Here is a 20,828-nt window from a genome sequence, read left to right as displayed (position 1 = left end):
TCGGCAATGGGGGGGGGGGGGTCGGCTGCTGATGGAGGCGCAGTGTTCAGGGTAACAGAGCATGAGGTGAGGCGGACCTTTAAAAAAGTGAATATCAGGAAGGCAGCAGGTCCAGACGGCATCCCCGGCCGCGTCCTAAAAGTCTGTGCCGACCAACTGGCCCCAGTATTCACTGACATATTTAACCTGTCCTTAGAACAGGCTGTCATCCCCACCTGCCTGAAGAAGTCCACTATTATCCCTGTACCCAAAAAATCCAAGCCTGCTTGCCTCAACGACTACCGCCCTGTAGCTCTCACCTCCATAGCCATGAAGTGCTTCGAGAAGCTAGTAAAGGGCTACATCTGCTCCTCCCTCCCCATCAACATGGACCCCCTGCAATTTGCATACCTCCCCAACAGGTCCACGGAGGACGCCATATCCCATGTGCTGCACACAGCAGCATCACACCTGGACAAGAGGCAGGGGAACTATGTGAGAATGCTATTCATCGACTACAGCTCGGCATTCAATACCATAGTCCCCTCCATACTCATAGCCAAGCTCAGGGACCTGGGCTTGGGCTATGACCTCTGCCAGTGGGTCTTGGACTTCCTGACTGGCAGACCCCAGGTGGTGAGAGCAGGCAACTGCACCTCCTCATCCATCACCCTCAACATAGGGGCCCCCCAGGGCTGTGTTCTGAGTCCCCTCTTCTACTCCCTGTACACACACGACTGTGTGGCTCAGCGGAGTAGCAATACAATCGTCAAATTTGCTGACGACACAGTGGTGGTGGGCCTGATCTCTGCCAACGACGAGAGGGCCTACCTGGAAGAGGTCAAGGTCCTGGCGGGATGGTGCCAGGAAAACAGCCTCTCCCTGAACGTCAGCAAAACAAAGGAGATGATTGTGGACTTCAGGAGGTCGGGGGTCAAGGACTACAGCCCCCTCAGCATCGACGGGGCACCGGTTGAGAGAGTCAACAGCTTCAAGTACCTCGGAGCCTACATATCCGAGGACTTGACATGGACCACACACATTAACAGTGTGGTGAAGAAGGCACGACAACGCCTCTACTTCCTCAGGCGCCTAAGGAAGTTCCAAGTCAGCCAGAAGATCCTTAAGAACTTCTACTCATGTACAATAGAGAGCATCTTGACCGGCAACATCACCTCCTGGTTTGGGAATAGCACTGCAAAAGACCAAAGCAGACTACAAAGAGTGACACGTTCAGCCGAACGCACAATTGGAGGGGGGCTCCCCACCCTCCAGAACATTTACTACAAGCGTTGCAAGGGGAAGGCTAAGAGAATTATTAAGGACTCGAGCCACCCGAACAACTGCCTCTTTGAACTGCTGCCGTCAGGCAAGCGATACAGGAGTCTCAAGGCGAGCACAGAAAGACTCAGAAGTAGCTTCTATCCCCAGGCCATCAGGCTGCTAAACGAACAATGAATGAACACTACACAACAACAACCACCAAACACACATAGCACACACATCCACACGCACACACTCACTTTAAACAAACACACTGTAGCACCCACTCCACACACTTTATAGCACACACCCACTTTAAACAAACACACTGTAGCACCCACTCCCCACACTTTATATTTATGGATGAAGGATTGCACTACAACTCGTACACCTTACTGTAAATTGTACCTAAAATTGTACCTCATCCCATTTCTGCTTTGCACTAGATAGTACTGTACATTAGTACACTGCATAGTATTGTGTATTGTATATTATATGGTAACTCAGAACATTGTACATATGTCTATACCGAACACTGTGACCTCATTTTCTTCTTCTAAATTCATGCTATATTATGTTATTATGTTATTTGATAATATCTTGTCTAGCACAGTCTCTGGAGCGTAACAGTAAGAAGCATTTTGTATGAAAGTATTCTGTACTTCTGTATGACAACTATTAAAGAACTTGAACTTGAACTGATATATACGACAACAACTATGTAGTTGCACAAGGGAGTTGCTTAGGTCCTTTACTCTTCTCCCTTTACATGTTACCGCTGGGTGATATCATCAGAGAACATAATGTAGATTTCCATAGCTATGCGGATGATACACAACTGTACATATCTGCTGAACCAAATGATACAGCGATTAGCTCCATTACAGACTGCTTACTGGCAATAAATAAATGGATGAGTAAGAACTTCCTGAAACTAAACGAGAACAAAACTGAAATTCTAATTATCGGCTCCAAAACTAAAAAAGAAACATTAATAAAGAACCTGGGGGGACTAACCCCTTGGATCAAATCTGAGGTCACTAGTCTTGGGGTTGTCATAGCTTCAGAACTGAACTTCAATTCTCATATTAGCAAAGTGACGAAAACATCGTTCTTCCATCTCAGAAATATAGCAAAAGTACGACCATTTATTAATCAGAACGATGCTGAGAAGCTATTTCATGCATTCATATCTAGCCGGTTAGACTACTGTAATGCACTTTTCACAGGTCTCCCTAAGAAAACCACAGAGAGGCTTCAGCTAATCCAAAACTCTGCAGCCCGACTGCTAACTAGAACCAAAAGGAGAGAGCACATTAGTCCAGTCTTAGCCGCTTTACACTGGCTTCCTGTAACATTTAGAATTGACTTTAAGGTCCTTCTCCTTACATACAAAGCTCTAAATGGACAGGGACCTAGCTACATCGCCAACACTCTAATAAATTACACACCAGCAAGAACACTGCGATCATCAGCTGCTGGACTACTAGAGGCTCCCAGAAGCAGTCAAAAGAGGATCGGTAATGCAGCCTTTACCCCAAAACTATGGAACAAACTTCCCCAAAACATCAGGGAAGCCAACTCGCTAGACATCTTTAAAAGACAGCTTAAAACCTATCTCTTTGCTCAGGCATTTCACTGATAGATATCTGCTACCACCTAGTGGCAAGAGGAAACATCAGGGATATCCTGACACAACTTGTATTTATTCTTACCCTGCCTACTCTTTTACACTGCCTATCAAATTCATGTGTCGGTTATTGCACTTTTTACTTCTTACTGATGACTATTTTTAAACTGAATCATTTTAAACTATTCTTATTATTTGCTATGCTCGCTCATGCATTTTTTATGTCCGTCGGTTATTGCACTTTTTAATTACTGAATAGAGAGCCTATTAGGATGCTAGATCCTAATGTGAAACACTATGCTTATGGCAGATCAATCAGCATGGATTGTCTGTAAACTTTAATACATGGCAGTTTGGTTTGTTAGAACAGACTGTAATCTTATGCTTATGGCAGATCAATCAGCATGGATTGTCTGTAAACTTTAATACATGGCAGTTTGGTTTGTTAGAACAGACTGTAATCTTCACTTGCTTATGGCAGATCAATCAGCATGGATTGTCTGTAAACTTTAATACATGGCAGTTTGGTTTGTTAGAACAGACTGTAATCTTCACTTGCTTATGGCAGATCAATCAGCATGGATTGTCTGTAAACTTTTCACTTGCTTATGGCAGATCAATCAGCATGGATTGTCTGTAAACTTTCACTTGCTTATGGCAGATCAATCAGCATGGATTGTCTGTAAACTTTATGCATTGTTGTCACTTGCCATATCTTGCTATGCTCGCTCATGCCTGTATTTTTTATGTCCGTTCTATTTTATAATTTTTATTTTATTTTATTTTATTTTATTTTTATTTTACTATTTATAAACTGAATCATTTTAAACTATTTTTACTATTTGTGTTACTGAAAACTGTAAGCGGAGAGCCTATTGGGATGCTAGATCCTAATGTGAAACACTGTGATTCTACCTGTCTATCTTTTTATGCTCGCTTATGCCTGTATTTTTTACTGTTGTGAAGCACTTTGAACTGCAACCTCTGTATGAAAAGTGCTATACAAATAAAGTTATTATTATTATTAATACAGTTAACCACTCTCTCCACCTATTCAAACAGAGCAAGAGCACAATACCATATTCACTTTACTGATGCACTACCCATCAACAGTTAAAATAGCCCTTACACAAACATTAAATAACAGACCTTTCATTATTACAAAACTACCTGGCTCACTGCCTGGCTGTTACAGTATTCTGCAGAGTGCCATCTGCCATTCCATTCGCCGCCTCCACTGTCAATCAGTTGTATCGCCTGGTCCCGCCTCCACCAATCACAAGCGGCAGCACGGCTCCATTGTGTGTGTGTGATCCGAGGGAGAGAGTCAGATAGTTCTCCAACTCTGTCGCAGACAGTGAAATCCTGGTTGTTCCCCACCCACCTAGGTTATCTTAACTATCGCGCCGCGCCGCCGCCACAACTAGAAACAATGGCCTGACAAAAAAAAAAAAAAAAAAATATAAAAAAAAAATATATATATAATATCTTTTTTAAATTTTTTTTTTATCTGTGCAGGCCAGGCCACCGGGAAAACTCCCGGTGCTCCTGATGGCCAGTCCGGGCCTGCCAGCTGCGTCCATGTCCATTCTAAACATACGCAGACCTGCGTAACGTTACTTACCCACAGAGTGTTTATCCTCTGGACATGAGTATTAAAATGGCTCATTGGAATACTATCATAGACACGTTCTCCTATTTTTATTTGTTGAAATATACCTACTGAAATACAAACGGAGGAATCTATGCTAAGTAACATTATGAAAGTATGTGTATGTTAGAATGGACATGGATGCAGCTGTGCTGACGTTAGAAGTGGACAAATGAGGGGCGGCTAGGTGGTGTAGTGGGCAAGGCGCTCGCCACCAATGCAGGAGACGCTGGGTTCGAGCCCAGCTCTCCGCATTGCTACCAGCTTGGCTGGTCGTTCATACTAATACAATTGGCAGTATTAGGGGGTGGGAAGCTGATGGGTGGGGATCGGACGTTGTGGACAGCGACTCCTACAGGTCGGTTGGTGCTCCTGCGCAGCAGAATCAGGAAGCGACGGGGGCGGCGTGCCCTCCAAACGCAGACCCCCGACGCTGAGAGATCGCGCTGTGCAGGTGAAAAGATGCGACGGCTGCCTCCTCGAGTACCGGAGGGGACACGTGATGTACTAACAGCGTTCGAGACAGGGGAGGGAAGAATTGGACGATACGGAAATAGGGATGGGAGAAAAATAGAAAATGGGAGAAAAAGTAGATAAAAAAAAGAAGAAGTGGACAAATGAATGGTCCCCTGCCACAATGGTGATCCTGTACATCTGAATGGTTGGATCTCAGTCACCATGGCTACAACAACCACTTAAACTGAAATGGACAGCATTAATAATAATAGAGCTTTTATCCAAAGTGCTTTACAATTTATGCCTCACATTCACCCATTCACACACACGCACACACACACGCACGCACGCACGCACACACACACACACACACAGAGGTGCTTGTTGACTGCTCTACCTCCGCCACTGTCACCACAACATTACCATGTTAACTTAAAGGGGCACTTCACCAAAAAAGAGTGCTGATTTATTTAGCTCATAATGTCACACTTATCCAAAAACTCTGCAACAGTTTTCTCTGCACACGTTCATTTAGTTTGAGAGTGAATGAGTTTGAATATGGCCACCAGGGACATTGAACATTTGTGTTGTGTTAATCACAGCTGAATGAAATTATACAGTAGCAGTCCCTATAAGACAAGTTTTTTTTTTTAATCTCAAAACTCTGTCAAACTAAATTATGTTGAGTTTTGGATGTGTGTGCAAAGTGCTGCATTAAGAATGTAAGTGCCCAGTGCACAGCAGTGTAAAATGTATTCTACAGTATGCTAGTGTGGGAGCAGGAAGCATTAAAACCTATAGTTTCAAGTTTCTTTAGTTTCAAGTTTCTTTAATAGTTGTCATACAGAAGTACAGAATACTTTCATACAAACTGCTTCTTACTGTTACGCTCCAGAGACTGTGCTAGACAAGATAGTATCAAATAACATAGTATAGCATGTTATTTAGAAGAAGAAAATGAGGTCACAGTGTTCGGTATAGACATATGTACAATGTTCTGAGTTACCATATAATATACAATACTATGCAGTGTACTAATGTACAGTACTATCTAGTGCAAAGCAGAAATGGGATGAGGTACAATTTAGGTACAATTTACAGTAAGGTGTACGAGCTGTAGTGCAATCCTTCATCAATAAATATAAAGTGTGGGGAGTGGGTGCTACAGTGTGTTTGTTTAAAGTGGGTGTGTGCTATAAAGTGTGTGGAGTGGGTGCTACAGTGTGTTTGTTTAAAGTGAGTGTGTGCGTGTGGATGTGTGTGCTATGTGCGTTTGGTGGTTGTTGTTGTGTAGTGTTCATTCATTGTTCGTTTAGCAGCCTGATGGCCTGGGGATAGAAGCTTCTTCTGAGTCTTTCTGTGCTCTCCTTGAGACTCCGGTATCGCTTGCCTGACCGCAGCAGTTCAAAGAGGCAGTTGTTCGGGTGACTGGAGTCTTTAATGATTCTCTTAGCCTTGCCCTTGCAACGCTTGTTGTAAATGTTCTGGAGGGTGGGGAGCCCCCCTCCAATTGTGCGTTCGGCTGAACGTGTCACTCTTTGTAGTCTGCTTCGGTCTTGTGCAGTGCTATTCCCAAACCAGGAGGTGATGTTGCCGGTCAAGATGCTCTCTATTGTACATGAGTAGAAGTTCTTAAGGATCTTCTGACTGACTTGGAACTTCCTTAGGCGCCTGAGGAAGTAGAGGCGTTGTCGTGCCTTCTTCACAACACTGTCAATGTGTGTGGTCCATGTCAAGTCCTCGGATATGTAGGCTCCGAGGTACTTAAAGCTGTTGACTCTCTCAACCGGTGCCCCGTCGATGCTGAGGGGGCTGTAGTCCTTGACCCCCGACCTCCTGAAGTCCACAATCATCTCCTTTGTTTTGCTGACGTTCAGGGAGAGGCTGTTTTCCTGGCACCATCCCGCCAGGACCTTGACCTCTTCCAGGTAGGCCCTCTCGTCGTTGGCAGAGATCAGGCCCACCACCACTGTGTCGTCAGCAAATTTGATGATTGTATTGCTACTCCGCTGAGCCACACAGTCGTGTGTGTACAGGGAGTAGAGGAGGGGACTCAGAACACAGCCCTGGGGGGCCCCTATGTTGAGGGTGATGGATGAGGAGGTGCAGTTGCCTGCTCTCACCACCTGGGGTCTGCCAGTCAGGAAGTCCAAGACCCACTGGCAGAGGTCATAGTTCAAGCCCAGGTCCCTGAGCTTGGCTATGAGTATGGAGGGGACTATGGTATTGAATGCCGAGCTGTAGTCGATGAATAGCATTCTCACATAGTTCCCCTGCCTCTTGTCCAGGTGTGATGCTGCTGTGTGCAGCACATGGGCTATGGCGTCCTCCGTGGACCTGTTGGGGCGGTATGCAAATTGCAGGGGGTCCATGTTGATGGGGAGGGAGGAGCAGATGTAGCCCTTTACTAGCTTCTCAAAGCACTTCATGGCTATGGAGGTGAGAGCTACAGGGCGGTAGTCGTTGAGGCAAGCAGGCTTGGATTTTTTGGGTACAGGGATAATAGTGGACTTCTTCAGGCAGGTGGGGATGACAGCCTGTTCTAAGGACAGGTTAAATATGTCAGTGAATACTGGGGCCAGTTGGTCGGCACAGACTTTTAGGACGCGGCCGGGGATGCCGTCCGGACCTGCTGCCTTCCTGATATTCACTTTTTTAAAGGTCCGCCTCACCTCATGCTCTGTTACCCTGAACACTGCGCCTCCATCAGCAGCCGACCCCCCCCCCCCCCCCCATTGCCGTGGCTTGTGAGCTGGTGTTGTTATTACCAGCATCAAACCTTGCATAGAAGGTATTGAGGTCATTTGCTAAGGAGATGTCACTGTTCAGTTTGAGGGAGGCGCCTTTGTAGTCTGTCATCGTTTTGAGCCCCTGCCACATAGCTCTAGAGTCAGCTTGTTCAAACTGGAGTTCAATTTTATCCCTGTAGCGCCGTTTGGCCTCTGACACTGTCCTCCTTACGTTGTATCGCGCCACCTTGTGGTCATTCATGTTGCCTGCCACTAGGCCGTCGTTGTATGCTTTGGTGCGCTCTCTCAGAGCTTCACGGACGGATTTGTCTACCCAGGGTTTTTGATTTGGGTAAACTCTCATTTTGGTAGTGGGGATTGTTTCTTCCACCCTAGTACAAACATAGTCCAGCACTGTTTCCGTGTAGACATTAATGTTATCTGTGTCGCGGAACACATTCCAGTCTGTGCAGTGAAACACAGACCGGAGCGTCTCCTCTGACATCAAATCCCATTTCTGCACCTCTCGCGAGACTACAGGAGTACTTTTGATTCTCTGTTTGTACTTTGGTGAAAGAAAGATTGACGCGTGATCTGATTTACCAAAGCCACTATCAGAATGAGCCTTGTAGCCACCTTTAAATTGCGTGTAACAGTGATCTAGGATGTTACCGCCTCTGGTGTTGCAAGTCACATGCTGATAGAAGTCAGGTAATACCTTTCTCAGATTGGCGCTATTGAAATCGCCCAGCACCAAAATGGCGGCGTTAACGTTCGTCGCTTGTATTCTATTTACCTCGTCGTGGAGTCTGGAGAGCGCGGCGTTGTTGCTGGCTTGCGGTGGAATATACACTCCTACAAGGATGATCGCCGTTAACTCCCTCGGGAGGAAGAAAGGACGGCACTTGATGGTTATATACTCCAGGTCTGGGCAGCAGTGGTTGGATAATTCCTTCACGTTAGTTGGATCGCTCCAATTTTTGTTAAACATGAAGGCAATACCTCCTCCACGTTGTTTACCGGACTCTGCTGTCCGATCCTTGCGATGGATAAAGAAGTGATCGGCTGGTTGTATTGCGTTGTCTGGAACCTCCGGCGTGAGCCACGTTTCGGTGAAGCAGAGAACGTTGCAGTCCCTAACGTCTCTTTGGTATTGAATCCTTGCTCGGATGTCATCCAGTTTATTGTCAATTGATTGTACATTGGCTAGCAATATACTGGGCAATGGTGTATAATTTAATGGCGCCCAAGAAGGCTGTAATGTGTACCAGATAATACAACTTTAAAATCTTCACAAGAGCATATAAATGAGCTGGTGCAGTTTGACACATTTGCCCCTTGTCCTAGAAGGTTAGGTAGAAGATGTTTCAACTGTATCCAACAAGCCTAGGCTTGATACTATACATGTCTATGAAAGCATACCTTTAATCCACATCAGTCACCCCTGTGAATCCAGTCAGTCTGATCATTCCAGACAGGCTCACACAGACTCAGACACTAGACAGAGCAGCATCACCGAGGATTAGTACCAACCATAGATTAATGACTATACTGTACGTAGCCTCAAATATCCCTGTCATGTTGGGTCAGGCCTGGTCCAGAGACGATACTGTAAGGGCCCTATGGAGCTAGACATGACTGTTCACTGGTCATACTGTAAGGGCTCTATGGAGCTAGACATGACTGTTCACTGGTCATACTGTAAGGGCTCTATGGAGCTAGACATGACTGTTCATTGGTCATACTGTAAGGGCTCTATGGAGCTAGACATGACTGTTCACTGGTCATACTGTAAGGGCTCTATGGAGCTAGACATGACTGTTCACTGGTCATACTGTAAGGGCTCTATGGAGCTAGACATGACTGTTCACTGGTCATACTGTAAGGGCTCTATGGAGCTAGACATGACTGTTCACTGGTCATACTGTAAGGGCTCTATGGAGCTAGACATGACTGTTCACTGGTCATACTGTAAGGGCTCTATGGAGCTAGACATGACTGTTCACTGGTCATACTGTAAGGGCTCTATGGAGCTAGACATGACTGTTCACTGGTCATACTGTAAGGGCTCTATGGAGCTAGACATGACTGTTCACTGGTCATACTGTAAGGCCTCTATGGAGCTAGACATGACTGTTCACTGGTCATACTGTAAGGGCTCTATGGAGCTAGACATGACTGTTCACTGGTCATACTGTAAGGGCTCTATGGAGCTAGACATGACTGTTCACTGGTCATACTGTAAGGGCTCTATGGAGCTAGACATGACTGTTCACTGGTCATACTGTAAGGGCCCTATGGAGCTAGACATGACTGTTCACTGGTCATACTGTAAGGGCTCTATGGAGCTAGACATGACTGTTCACTGGTCATACTGTAAGGGCTCTATGGAGCTAGACATGACTGTTCACTGGTCATACTGTAAGGGCTCTATGGAGCTAGACATGACTGTTCACTGGTCATACTGTAAGGGCTCTATGGAGCTAGACATGACTGTTCACTGGTCATACTGTAAGGGCTCTATGGAGCTAGACATGACTGTTCACTGGTCATACTGTAAGGGCTCTATGGAGCTAGACATGACTGTTCACTGGTCATACTGTAAGGGCTCTATGGAGCTAGACATGACTGTTCACTGGTCATACTGTAAGGGCTCTATGGAGCTAGACATGACTGTTCACTGGTCATACTGTAAGGGCTCTATGGAGCTAGACATGACTGTTCACTGGTCATACTGTAAGGGCTCTATGGAGCTAGACATGACTGTTCACTGGTCATACTGTAAGGGCTCTATGGAGCTAGACATGACTGTTCACTGGTCATACTGTAAGGGCTCTATGGAGCTAGACATGACTGTTCACTGGTCATACTGTAAGGGCTCTATGGAGCTAGACATGACTGTTCACTGGTCATACTGTAAGGGCTCTATGGAGCTAGACATGACTGTTCACTGGTCATACTGTAAGGGCTCTATGGAGCTAGACATGACTGTTCACTGGTCATACTGTAAGGGCTCTATGGAGCTAGACATGACTGTTCACTGGTCATACTGTAAGGGCTCTATGGAGCTAGACATGACTGTTCACTGGTCATACTGTAAGGGCTCTATGGAGCTAGACATGACTGTTCACTGGTCATACTGTAAGGGCCCTATGGAGCTAGACATTCTCAAATATGAAGACTGACTCAGTCGCATACAAAAGACTAGGGATATTGAGGATTAAAGTACAAGTGACAATTCATACACAACAATATTATTGTAATCGTTAGTCATTTTTAGTCCTGCATATTAAATTAAAGTAAGGGTGTTGTAAGGGATCTATAGGCGTCACAGTGATCATTCGTAGATGGACTCAACCACATACAGGTTGGTTGCCATCGGGCAGGCGTTACAGGTGCATCAGAGCCAGAACAAACCGGCTCCGAGACAGTTTCTTCCCCAGAGCCGTCACCACCCTGAACTCTAACGTGCACTAATAATTCACCTTCCCCCTCCTCCCACACTGCATGTAACGGGGGTCCGTGAGTATATCCACAGTCACGATAAACGCGCGTGTTGAGAAGTGACTGTGGCAGTAAGCGGGCTGCGAGTTAAACTCACTTCCCCATAACGGGGTTAATAGACTCATAGGTACGGTACCCAGGAGTGAATTCACCTCTTAGTGCCGCGGTCTGTGTCGTCGCCCGTGGAGCGGGAGACCCGGGCTCAACTCCCCCTCGGGGCATCGGCATTTAATACACAACGCAGAGGAGTGCATCTGTTATTCTGTATATTGTTGTTGTTTTGTGTATTGTACAGGACTGTAACATTGTCTTATTGTATAGTATTTAACGTTTCTGTATAGTATTTTATTACTTGTGATTTTATTACTCCACCTTAAGTTTGAGTCCCAAATATCGTTGTATGCAAATATAATGACAATAAAGTACAATCTAATCTAATCTTAGACGAATAATGATGGAGGGGGTTACTGCTGATGGCTCATACATGATATTATTCCAGTCTCAAAGCTCCCGGCTACAGTGGACCGGTAATCTGATCAGCCTGTGAAGCACAACTTGGACGGGGCGTGGTGCTGCGTTAGCGCTTAATTATAACTTTCTTTGATTATTTTAGGAGTTAAAATAAACTGCTCGGCAGCTGAATAGGTTAATGTTGAATGTCTAATCAGCAATACAGTGTACAGAAACTATACTTTATCCATCTTCTTAAATAAAGATGCCGTTACATTTTGATAATGAACTGATACCAGTCCGTGTAAACGGATATGGTCTGTTGAAAATACAAAGTTGACTCGTTACTCGTTGTGAAAATGCTACCTGGACGACGTGGTGGAGAGCCGAGCCTTTCTGCTGCTGGCACCCGACACACGCCTCACTCCAGACAATAGAGGGAGATCACATTACTCTGGATCAGGGTCAAACATGACACCTGGGCCTAGTGGTTAAAACACCACTGTTTACTTATATATTTTTTTTTCTTTATCAACTTTTTCTCCCCATTTTTCTATTTTTCTCCCGTCCCCAATTTCATATTGTCCAATTCTACCCTCCCCTGTCTCGAACGTTGTTAGGCCATGCCTCCCACAAGCCGGCTGCAATGTGGACGAAGCCTTACATCACGTGTCCCCTCCGGTACTCGAGGAGGCAGCCGTCGCATCTTTTCACCTGCACAGCACCATCTCTCAGCGGCGGGGGTCTGCGTGGGAGGGCACGCCGCCCCCAGTCGCTTCCTGATTTTACTGCGCAGGCGCACCAACCGACCTGTAGGAGTCGCTGTCCACAACGTCCGATCCCCACCCACCAGCTTCCCACCCCCTAATACTGCCAATTGTATTAGTATGAACGACCAGCCAAGCTGATAGCAACGCCGAGAGCTGGGCTTCGAACCCAGCATCTCCTGCGTTGGTGGCGAGCGCCTTGCCCACTGCGCCACCTAGCCGCCCCTTTACTTATATATTTCTATGAGAAATCCCCCATATTTAATTTATTCTTTTCGTAATTTAGTTTGAAAGTGTTTTATTATCTATAAATTACTTCATATGCTGATGTCGTTCCAAGATGATGGGTGATGTAATTCCGATTTTAAGTTGTTGGAAAATTGTTATTGAAAGACTTAGCGGAAGTAGAGAGATAATACTATGAATGAATGACAACATTCCTGCAGTGGTTTTCTAGTACTATGCTACAAAGCCCTTCACAATGGATGACTGCATACTTTCAATATGGGTGGCCCCAGTGGGAATCAAACCCCTAACCCTAACCCTGGCAGTGTCTGTGCCAATGCTCGACGTGCCGAGCACTCTACACACGACCATGTGAATAGCTATTATTCAAGAAATGCCTTTTTTTTTATTATGAGAAAATGCTATTTTTGTCAACATCTTTCATCCTGTACTGAATTGTGTTCATACCTGTAAAGCAGCCTAAAGAAAATGTATGTTCTTGAGTAAATGGGCCCCTTTTGGACACTTCCAGATCACTAATATAATTACTCATAACTGGCTAACGTTATGAGAGCTAACGTTGCTACCTACTGTACCCGGAGCTGCTAACTAGCTAACGTTGCTACCTACTGTACAAGTGCATTGGTTTAGTGCACTTCCTACTTCCGGTTGCTACTGAATGGACGTGTTTGTGCGGACCTGTTCTCCCAAACTTTCTTGAAAAAAAAAAAGAATAAATAAAAAAAGTTTAACCATTGATCTTAACTGATCACTGACTTTATTGCTTTTATCGTTATATATGCCTATGTTTTTGTACAGCACTTTGAGCTACATGACATGTATGAAAGGTGCTTTATAAATACTTACTTACTTGCACACCTGACATTGTTTCCACGTCCCCTCAGGGTCGGAGGTGCGTCCAGGGCGTCTGCTGACCTGGTGCCAGAGGCAGACCCAGGGATACAGAGGGGTGGACGTCACCAACCTCACCACCTCCTGGAGGGACGGCCTGGCCCTCTGTGCCCTCGTACACCGCCAGAGGCCTGAGCTGATGTAAGAGAGAAACAAACGCACACAGACGTCATTGTAATATATTGTCCATAATCACAGGACGCGTCATATTTGGGAGATTGTGCATTCACCTCGGGACTCTGGGCTCACAAGCTGCGTCATCACACCTAGGACGGAACGGCAAACAACCGTGACATTGATGTCACAGTGCTGCCGTTGTCTCGAGGACCACGAGTGACGAGAGAACCGTGGAATTGATTGTAAACAAGGCGGCATTAAGCTGTGCTGTTTGTGTTCTTTCCGTTTTTACTACACACACACAGTATCCCGTTTTTGGATAATCAGGGTGAACTGCCTGCCTCACCTAGAAGTGCTGCCACCCGGCCTAAAAAGAGTGATGCTTGTTTGAGCTGCAGTGTCACATGGTATGAATGCTGTTTCAGAGGCCTTTTCATCTCACAGAGGCAGTCTGAAGGAAACATTGCCACGAGGCAGACAGTCTGAAGGAAACATTGCCACGAGGCAGACAGTCTGAAGGAAACATTGCCACGAGGCAGACAGTCTGAAGGAAACATTGCCACGAGGCAGACAGTCTGAAGGAAACATTGCCACGAGGCAGACAGTCTGAAGGAAACATTGCCACGAGGCAGACAGTCTGAAGGATTGATTGATTGATTGATTGATTGATTGATTGATTGATTGATTGATTGAAAACTGTAACAGATTGCAGAATGGGTACAGTACGGCTCGATGCACACAATTGTTAAGGGGATGCAGACCAGAGAGAGACTTTCGTCTTGTTTACATCAGGGTCCCCCATTTTCAATTCATGAATGAATGAATGAATGAAAACTTTATTTAACAGATTGCAGAATGGGTACAATACAGTACGGCTCAATACACACAATTGGGATGCAGACCTGAGAAAGACGTTTGTCTTGTTTCCATCAGGGTCCCCCATTTTCAATTCATATAGACATTTATGACATACACAACATACATGACATTTATGGCATAGGGACATATAGGTATTTAGTACTGATACATTTGTGACATAAACGGTATTCAAATATACAGTACTGTTACCCCTAGATCCTGACAGAGTATATACATATGATGGGGAGGAGACGGTCTATTAGGAGGTGGGGGTTTTGGGCATTTACGGTGGCCAGTTTAGAATTGCAGCCTCCCGTAGGTGCTCTTTAAGAGCGGTTTTGAATGTGGGTAGGGATTCACATTCCTTTACAGCTTTGGGTAGGGCGTTCCACATTGATGTGGCATAATTGCGAAACGTGTTTAGTCCCTTGTTTGAGCCGAATCTGGGTTTAACATGATTTGTTGAGCTTCCTCTGGTGTAGTGGTTGTGGTATTCACTGACCTTTGGGAAGTATTTTGACATGTACATGGGTACCTTAGTCGTATAGTGTATCTTGTAGACCAGGCCCATTGCAAGTTGCTGTACTCTGTCGTCTACTCTAAGCCATCCTAGGTTGTCAAAGTGGGCAGGGGTGAGGTGGGTTCTGGGGGTAAGGTCAAGTAGTAGTCTGACCAGTTTGTTTTGTGATGTTTGTAATTTTGTTTTAAGCGCCTTTGAGGTGCTTTGGTACCATGAGGTGCACGCATAGTCATAGTACCCTTGAATGAGTGCTCCTGCCAGAGTCTTCAGGGTATTCTTGTTTACCAGAGAGGAGATCCGGTACAAGAATCTAGTTCGTTTGGTTGACTTTTTTTATTACATTGGATGCCATTTTGTCACAGGAAAGATTTGCCTCTAGGATGGAACCCAGGTAGGTAATTTCGTCTTTCCTTGTGACAATATTGTCACCCACTGCAACTGAGAAGCCGTCGGTCTTGCTGAGTTTGTTATTTGAACCGAAGAGAATGGACTCTGTTTTGCCCATGTGTAATGATAGTTTGTTATCAGCGAGCCATATGCAGATTTTGCCTAGTTCCGAGCTGAGGGTTTTTTCAACCTGCAACTTGTTCTTGTCAGAGACCAGCAGGGCTGAGTCGTCCGCAAACAGGAACAAGTTGCAGTCACAGGCTGACGACATGTCATTTGCATAAATTAGGAAGAGTAGCGGTCCTAGTATGCTTCCTTGTGGAACACCACAGCTCACTGTGAGGGGGGGGGGATAGAGTACCGTTTACCTCTACCATCTGTTCTCTCCCCTCCAGGTAGGCTTGCATCCAGCTCACTGATAAACTATCAAAACCAATTTCTTTTAGCTTGTCAATCAGAATGGAGTGATTGACAGTGTCGAAGGCCTTTTGTAGGTCCAGCATGACCATGCCGCAGTATTTGCCCGCGTCCACCTCTTGTTTGATGTGGTCGTTCAAATAGAGGAGGCATGTGTCAGTGGAGTGGGACGTTCTGAAGCCAGATTGGAATTCGTAGATTAGATTTTTTTCCGCCAGGTACTTTTCGACCTGTTCGTAGACTATTTTCTCCATGACTTTCGAGATGGAGGTAAGAATAGAAACAGGGCGGTAGTTGCCTGGGTCTAATTTGCTGCCCTTTTTGTGCAGAGGGGTCACTCTCGCAATTTTGAAGTCCTTGGGGACGTGTCCCTGTTTTATAGAGAGGTTTATTATGTGTGTGATGACTGGGGTGATGGCGGCTGCTGAGTCTCTGAGGAATTTGGAGGGGATGTTGTCATGGCCAGTGGCCTTGTTAGGTTGGAGGGCGCTCAATTTTTTGAGTACCTCATCGGTTGTTACCATTTCAAGTTTGAAGTCGTCTTTGTGGACCCCTAGGTTTTTGTAGTATGCTACTATGTGTTCTACCCCATAATGCCCTGAGTGGGAGGGTAGTTTGTTTACCAGTGTTGTGGCTATGTTTGTGAAGAAGATCTTTAAGTAATTGGCTACATCCAGCTTGTCTGTGATGAGCGTGTTGTCCTTCTTTATGTTTATGTTTGAGAATCTGGTTTTAAGTTTTTTACTGCAGCCTAGTTGATTATTGAGTAATTTCCAAAGTTCGCGGGGTTTGTTTTTGTTTTCCTCAGTTTCGTCGTTGATGAAATGTATGACATTTATGACATACACAACATACAGATATACAGTACTGTTACATCCAGACATTTATAACATACAAGATATACAAATATACAGTACTGTTTAAGAGACAGAGATCCTAAAAGAAAATATATACATATATACATTAGAGGGGGAAGAAACTGTACATTGAAGGTTGGGTGGGGGGGGGGGGGGGGGGGGAGGTTTGGACATTTACCGGAAACATTGCCACGAGACAGTCTGAAGGAAACATTGCCACGAAGCACTCGTATACTGTACACATGTGAGAGAGCAAACATGGTCAGAGGACTAGGTTAGAATGACATCACCACACACACACACCTCGGCACCACCCCCTGACACGCTGATGTGAGTCAACGCTCTGTTAAGTCACAGCCTTGTATAGGAATGATGGGACCTTTACGTGGTTGCTATGCTGCGTTTCCATGGCCCCAGGCAGGCCCCACCTGTCAGATATGGTAGTTTATCACTCTTTATTGGCTCAGGAAGGTGTGCATTGTGTGATGTGTACTACTAACACAGTATTTCTAATACACTAATAATACATAATACAGTATTTCTAATACTGGAAATGACAAGGTGAGGACGAACCATGTAAACCCACAGCTGTTCTCTAATAACCCCTCCCCCTTCCCTTTCTCCAATCTTCACGGTTGAATTTACTAATGTAAGTAGTATCAGGTTGATTCACGTTACATGGTAATTAGGGATGTCCGATATTATCGGCCTACCGATATTGGCATAAAAATGTGATATCGGAAATCGGTATCTGTTTTCAAAAAAGAAAATTATTTAATTTCTTTTTTCTTTTTTTTACATTTATTTAACCTTTATTTACCCAGTAAAGAACAAATTATTATTTTATTTATTGTCAAATTATGCATAATGTTGTGTTAATTACATGACAAGAGATATGTAATGTTAATTACCTGAAATTCTGTTTTTTGGGGGGGGAAACCCTGCATATATCGGTATCGGTTGGTATCGGAAATTAAGAGTTGGACAATATCGGTATATCGGTGTATCGGTAAAAAAAAGCCAATATCGAACATCCCTAATGGTAATGCTTTATTCTTTTTATTTTTGTGGATTTCTTGGGGGGGGGGGGGGATAATATACGATTTGTGATTTATTGGTGATATTTTGACCATCGGCTGGAGTTTGCTGTGTTGACCCATCTTGTTATTGTATCGCTGCATTATAAATGGCTACATTCCCCCCCCCCACAGTAACTTTGAGTCGCTGGACGAGGAGGACGTGGCCGGAAACAACCAGCTGGCGTTTGACGTGGCGGAGCGGGAGTTTGGGATCCAGCCGGTGACCACGGGGAAGGAGATGGCCCTGCAGCAGGAGCCCGACAAGCTGCTGATGGCGCTCTACCTCTCCAAGTACTACGAGCAGTTCAGGACGGTACCACCGGGGGGCCACACCGGTAAGAGAGGAGAGAGCGTCAAGTCAAGTCGAGTCAAGAGTTCTATTTGTCACGGCATACAAGCATACAGTGAAATGCGGGAGGTCTTGCCCGCAGCGATTGTGCAATAATACAAGGAATAAGAATAGGAATGAGAATACGACATTTGTGCAATAATACAAGTAATAAGAATAAGACATAACAGGTATAATGTACATAAAGTTTACAAAAAGCATGGTAAGACATGCTAAGGTCCTGTGATAGTGCAATACAATGTTAGCTATGGATGAGGCACTGGGTCTTATGTACACTACTATACAATGCTATACTATACAATCTACAGTTATGCTATATATGCTTATGCTAACTTGCTATATCCATCCATTTGCTATACAAACACCACTTGCGTTCTTTTTTTTTTCTTCAAAAAACTTTTTTTTAAGTGACCTTTTCATTGTGTAAAGTGACCATTGATTGTGAGCATGTGCAGCATGTGTGTGTGTGTTCATGCTTAAGTGACTGTTAGTGTGTGAGCGTATACAGTGTGTGTGTGCTCATGTGTGCTTGTGTGTGGAGAGTTCAGTGTTCAAGACTCTGATGGCCTGGGGGAAAAAGCTGAGCCGAAGTCTCTCTGTCCTAGTTGCTGGTGTGCGCAGGCGTTTGCCTGACCGCAGCAGCTTGAACAGGCTGTTGTTGGGGTGGTGAGGGTCTTTCATTATTCTGCAGGCTCTGGATTTGCACCTCCTGTTATATAGGACCTGCAGGGGTGGTAGTGCAATACTCGTGGTACGCTCGGCTGAGCACACCACTCTTTGTAGGGCCTGTGGACAGACGGTAATGAGTGTTCCAAAGTGTGGCGGTGGTGCGATATGGAAGGAATCGATATCACGATAATCATTAGGTCTTTTATCTTTATATCACTATCTACTTGCATAGGTTATATAATCCAGTTGATGTTAATCTCAGCGAACTGTGTGCTAGTGAAAAGTGTGACATAAAACCAAAACTGCCATTTCTAAATGACATTCTCGCAAATACGGTCTGAAATATTAGCGAGAATGTCATTTAGAAATGTTTTAATTATTCTGTGTGGAATGGGAGTTAATATGTGCTTGTTATTGTCAATTCAGACAACAGAACTGTGTATCACCTCAGTGAAAGACAATAAATCGCCCAGCCCTATTTTGAAAGTCCCAGTAGACGCAAGAGACGGATAATAACATTGTGTGAAATCGTCCTAACTCGCATCCCCACCTAGTAGGGCTGGGCGATATGGCCTAAAAATAAAATCCCTGATTATTTTTTTTAAATCCGATTTATGATTTTAATCGATTTCTTTCTCTTGAGAGCACATTTTTATTTTATTTTTTATTTGACACAAACAAATATCAGACCAAGATGAATGTCCCTATTGGGATTGAAGTGCAAACCTAACTTTCACCAATCTTCACTTAAAAATGTGTATAATAATATATATATATATATATATATATATATATATATATATATATATATATATATATATATATATATATATATATATATATATATATATATATATATATATATATAAAGGTTACTCTTGATCAAACAAAGATGAATGTCCCTATTGGGATTAATAGTGCAATAACTTGCTTTTTCACCAAACTTCACTTAAAACAAATAAAAGGTGCCTCTTGATCATCAAACAAGAATGAATTTCCCTATTGGGATTAATAAAGTGCAAATCTAACTTTCACCAAACATCACATTTTGTCGATTAATATCGATTAATCGCCCAGCCCCACCTAGCAATCTTACGTCTGTAATCTTTCCACCATCTTGGGTGAAGGCCCACTAGTATTTCCCAGGGCACCACTTCAATCCAAACACGCATACAACAGAAAGCCAGGGACTGACGGTACGTTGACAGTTAAATAAATATGAAGTTCAAACGCAAAGACTTTAAGGAATGCACCAGGAAACCACTCTGGTACGGCTCCACAACGACTTGTCTCCAAATACACACGTCAGCGTTGCTCCACAATAGAAGGACGAGGACTGACAACAATGTTACGCTCAGACATGAGGTTTAAATCCACAGAGACCTCTGCTGATGGTCCTCAGGCCTCCAGAAACGCATTATGTGGAAACAATAGCGGTCAGGTCTATAGACGTCTTTATACCAAACAGACACAAAGGTCTAGCTCTGCTTGGCAGCATAGAGCCAGGTCCTGACGGTATGTGACAGTTGAGTGTAACGTTTAAATGCATCCTGAAAAACCTCTTGGGTGGCCAAATGTTTGGTTTATCACCATAACATTTGCATAAAAGATAGTAAGATAGTAAAAATAAAAGTGGTAGCTCCTTATAAAACGCGTATTTTTTTCTCTCTCTCTCTCATCTGTACTCTCGATCGATTTATTTGACGAGAGGCGACCAATTTGTTAGCGCGACCAGGAGATTAATTCAGTGTAGGTTAATCCCCAGACCAGTATGGTCCTTTTAATGAATGAATGAATGAATGTTCTCTTAGAATAACATCATGGTTACCTCATCAAGAGCTTTAATTTGATATTCAAACTAAAGTCTTACTGGCTCCAGGCCCACATGTGGGATTGAGAATGGCCTGAAGTGTCTCGTGTGGACAGATTGTGACCCGAGAGCCTATTCTGTAAAATAGTATCTCTGTAGGACATGTTTGTATGGTAAACGGCTAGCGGGGACTATTTTG

The 20,828-nt window shown here is 44.4% G+C and overlaps 1 protein-coding gene across 1 annotated transcript in view; it reads left to right on the top strand.

The window, feature by feature from the left end:
- Positions 1 to 20,828, top strand: part of mical2b (microtubule associated monooxygenase, calponin and LIM domain containing 2b) — a 217,785-nt gene that overhangs the window by 133,496 nt on the left and 63,461 nt on the right. Inside the window, 2 exon segments of the mRNA XM_084315549.1 lie at positions 13,560 to 13,707; positions 17,934 to 18,136. Coding sequence (XP_084171675.1) covers positions 13,560 to 13,707; positions 17,934 to 18,136 — 351 coding nt within the window.

The sequence above is a fragment of the Notolepis coatsorum genome, assembly GCF_963971535.1.
Source record: "Notolepis coatsorum genome assembly, chromosome: 6".
Lineage (NCBI taxonomy): Eukaryota > Metazoa > Chordata > Actinopteri > Aulopiformes > Paralepididae > Notolepis > Notolepis coatsorum.
The sequence above is the reverse complement of the archived record's forward strand: the minus strand, read 5'-3'. Positions and strand labels throughout refer to the sequence as shown.